The 3,833-nt window shown below is 45.7% G+C and overlaps 1 protein-coding gene across 4 annotated transcripts in view; it reads right to left on the bottom strand.

Annotated features, from left to right (window-relative positions):
- Positions 1 to 3,833, bottom strand: part of LOC102197777 (poly(rC)-binding protein 4-like) — a 179,750-nt gene that overhangs the window by 16,962 nt on the left and 158,955 nt on the right. For all 4 annotated transcript variants that reach the window (XM_005740879.1, XM_005740881.2, XM_005740880.1 and 1 more), the window contains one exon: positions 993 to 1,048. In XM_005740879.1, coding sequence (XP_005740936.1) covers positions 993 to 1,048 — 56 coding nt within the window. The remainder of the gene's footprint in view (positions 1 to 992; positions 1,049 to 3,833) is intronic.

The following is a 3,833-nucleotide window of genomic DNA, read 5'->3' as shown; positions in this document are numbered from 1 at the left end:
GGCTGAGGGGGGAGGGGGGGAGGCTGGGTGGCCAGAAGCTGTCACAGGAACAAAAGGTCGCCGCTTTGACCTCGAAACAGTCGACACGTCCATCAAACGTCACACGTCCTTGAGCACGATACTGAACTGTTAAGTGTCTGAAAAAAAGCCACTGGGAGCTCTGCAGGGCTGCTCACAGAGAGGAACCGGTGGGGGCGGGGCCAGCAGCCGGGGGGGTGGGGGTTGTGGGAGAACACAGCTAAAGATATACTGCAACACCCCTCCAGGTCCAGGTGCTGATTACACTCACAAAACATGATATCAAATCTAAACGCAACCTTGAACTGAACACACGTTTTCTAATGATGGGAAAATATCAACTCGTTAGCTTAATTAAAGCTGAGAAGCTGTGACTGAAGCCAGCGTGTGCCACACATCTGCCCACTAATTCATTTGCACTCTGTGTTATCTGCAGCACTTCACAGCAACCAAAAACTGCAGCCGCACAACTTCAGACTCAAATCTCTGCAAAGTTTGGAGCTGCATGTTTACATCTGACAAAGCAGCAGAAATATAAATGTATGAAGAGGCAGAGGAGCGGCATTGATTCCATTTTTCAGACGAAGCTTCATCTCCGCGGCTGGAGGTTGGCGTGGAGTTTGAATGTTCGGAGAGACAAACGGGGAATGCAAACACACCGACCGACTTCAGCATCACGTTCGCGCTAACATCGTTACACACTGTAAAGCTGCTGTTCTAGCTCAATAAAGGAGGAGGAGCTGCTCTCGATAAGATCAGCAGTTCAAAACCACAGAAAGCCGGAGTGGGCTGAGAGGAGGAGAAACGCTGAAGAGGAGGAGGAAGCTCGTGTAGGAGTGAGCACGAGCTGACCTGTAGGCATGTGTTTTTGTGTAGGTAGAAGGAGATTAGTGGCCGGAGTCACGCTACACTTTCACTCACAAACTTAGAACAGCAAACACGCCTCCTCTGGAGCTGAGCTCTCTCTTACTCACATCGTTGGGAATGAGCAGCTCCTGAGACGTGGTTTGGGAATTAGCCTCCATCCCTCCTGGGAGAGAGAGAAGACAGAGAAAATTCATTTTGAATGATTAGAAAACGTCCAAATCATCAGGGATCAAAACACAACAAACCCCCAATGGCTTCTTTTTCATCACCGTCCTCCACAAACGGGGACTTAGTTTGACTTTGATAAGAGCAAAGTGGGAGGAAAACTGAAAGAAGGGCAAAGCTAGAACAAAGAAGGAAAAACGTTTCAACAAATCATATTTTTATTTTACCCCATTAATAGAAAATGAAGGAATCTCTGTTTGCGCTTTAATAACACTGTTTCTGATTTGGTGAGCACAGCTGGAGTCAGGATGGGTGGTCAGCGTTACTGTACATACATACTCTCCTTTCTTCCTGCTGCTTTCATGACTTTACTTTCAGAAGGAAAGTTTCTGTCAGGGTTCAAACTTCCTGCTGTCCAGTTTATCGTCCCTGCGATCAGGACTCGCTGACCACGGTTTGCAGTACCGATATATTTGTGCCCTGGATGATTCTATCCAACCGGCTAACGAGGAGCCAAAAAACTGATACGCTTTACCCGGACCTTCCCCTCGTTTACGTCCTTTGCTGCAGAAAGGTTTGATCGCTCTGAAACTCTGTGTGTGAGTGTGTGAGACACCCGTCCAACCACGTCTGATGAGTTTTCTACCTGGACTCGCCCCTACGTGACGACTCTCTCGTCGATGGTTCTTTTTGCTGCTTCCACTTTTCTTTCTTTCTTTTTTCTTCATCCTTTCTCATCTTTTCCTCCCTCCCTGCCTTAGTTTTCATTCTTAAATCTCTTTCATTTTTCTTGTTCTCTATGGTTCACGCACTCATGTTTTCCATCTGTTTCCTCTCTGGTTCTTCTGTTCTTTCTCTCATTTCCTTCTTTCCATTTTCTCCTTTTCTTTATCTTCGTTGTACATGTACACTGACAAAAAACTGGCTATTCTATTCTTCTTCTCTGTCCTTTTGTCTTTTTTCTCCTGCCTCTTTTCTGTCTTTCACTTCTGTCCTCTGGTCCCTTGTCCTCTTATATAGTTGCTGCTTTCCCTCCTTGAGGAACGTCAGAACCTGATTGGCTCCTCTGAAGAGGTGGAGGTGGAGTTCTCTCCTTTGCTACAAAAACTGCATCTGTGACAAATTATTCAATTTCCTGAATTTAACTGTTTTAACGATGCCATCTCTGCGGTCTTATTATTAACGAGGCCAACACAATCAGCTGTTTGCTCAGTCACACCTTTGATTTCCACCTTTTAGTCGATTAGCGGAGCCGTTCTGCAGAGCGGCGTGGAGCCTCACCGATGCAGCCAGAAATCTGCCGGCCAGGTTTGAGTACAGAGCTGCTCTGCAGTCAGCGTGTAGGCTCAGCTGGATGCTCCAAATCAAAGCCACCAGGCACAGATTCTAATTCAGAGCCGCGCTGCAGAATGAAGCTCGTGCAGCATTCATTACCTCATTATGTACTTGAAAAGTTGTCCCACAAACAGAGGCGCAGACAGGAGAGAGAGCATTGTGCATTTTAAAGGCTGAACTCGGAGGATGTCTGATAACATTCACACATTTTTACAAACATCTCTGTTGTTTTTGATAAAGAGAATGATGAAACTCGATGTAATGCCTTTTCCAAAATGAAAATAAGGTTTTTGAATAAATCCGTCTGTTTTCTAAGAGGCTGCAGACTTTGACGTCTGTTTTTAGTCCTTTGATTCAAAGTCGAATGTGTGCAGACTGAACACGTATGCGTCTGCTGACAGCTCGTCTCTCTCGCGCTCACGTGCACGTCACCAACATGTGCTGCATGCACACGACGGTCAAATCGCTCAGAGTTCCCAGAATCTCGAGTGGCTGTTTGAGGTTTTAGGCTCAGGTTTGCAGCAGTGTTATGGTTTTATTGTACGCTTTGTGTGACTGCATCAGTGAGCTGGGCTCTTAATTTCCTTTGGAATGACAGAGGGAACCATTATCACACTCTGACTCCTGAGTCTTTAGCGCTCAGCCTCAGAGAGCAGACGTTATCGCGTCAGAGGGAGGTGGGAATCGTCTGGCAACACAGGACACATGGAGGCGTATAGATTAAAGGCAGTTCCTGTTAAATGGACGTTTTCCAGGAAGCACAGGGGTTTGCAGGGTTTCAGGTTTCACTGAGGAGATCAGTCAATAATGAAACTACAGTGAGCACAAAAGCCTTTGTGGCTCTTTTATTTCACAGATCACAAACCGCTCTGTGGCAACACAAACTTATTTTGTTAACCTCTCTGTGGAGTCTGATTTATTATACGGCATATTGAACTATTAATCTGAGCCGGACACCGAGACTGTGAGTCGCTCTTTGTCTTGACTTGTAAATACCTGCAGATTCAGACATGCGGGGGGAAAAGAGATGTTAACGAGCAGATCGCTCTGAGGCTAAATATTTACTACAGGTATATGTTTATCTAACACAGATATCAGGTTTACACAGGTCGTACTTCTTTGTAATAAATCCAGCTGTCAGATTCACCCAGAGAACATCTGCTAAAGCAGCTCCATCAGTGTGTGGGAGAAAAGCTCTTATATCAGAAGTGAATGATTCTTGGAATGTGTTTGATCAGTAGATTAGTTTGTGGTAGACTCCGATCAGAAGAGAGTCGGGCTAAGGATGGAGGGGGAAGCCCCAGTGTCAGATAAAGAAGGATTATTTTGAACTGGGACTCATGCAAAGCTGCTCGAGCAGAATCTAAGAATCCAAATATTGAGCTGGAAGTAAGAGGTTACCTGTAATTCCTTGTGTGTGTGTGTGTGTGTGTGTGTGTGTGTGTGTG

Source organism: Pundamilia nyererei, unplaced genomic scaffold, assembly GCF_000239375.1.
Source record: "Pundamilia nyererei isolate P.nyererei 1_Seehausen unplaced genomic scaffold, PunNye1.0 scaffold00105, whole genome shotgun sequence".
In the NCBI taxonomy this organism is placed as follows: domain Eukaryota; kingdom Metazoa; phylum Chordata; class Actinopteri; order Cichliformes; family Cichlidae; genus Pundamilia; species Pundamilia nyererei.
The sequence above is the reverse complement of the archived record's forward strand: the minus strand, read 5'-3'. Positions and strand labels throughout refer to the sequence as shown.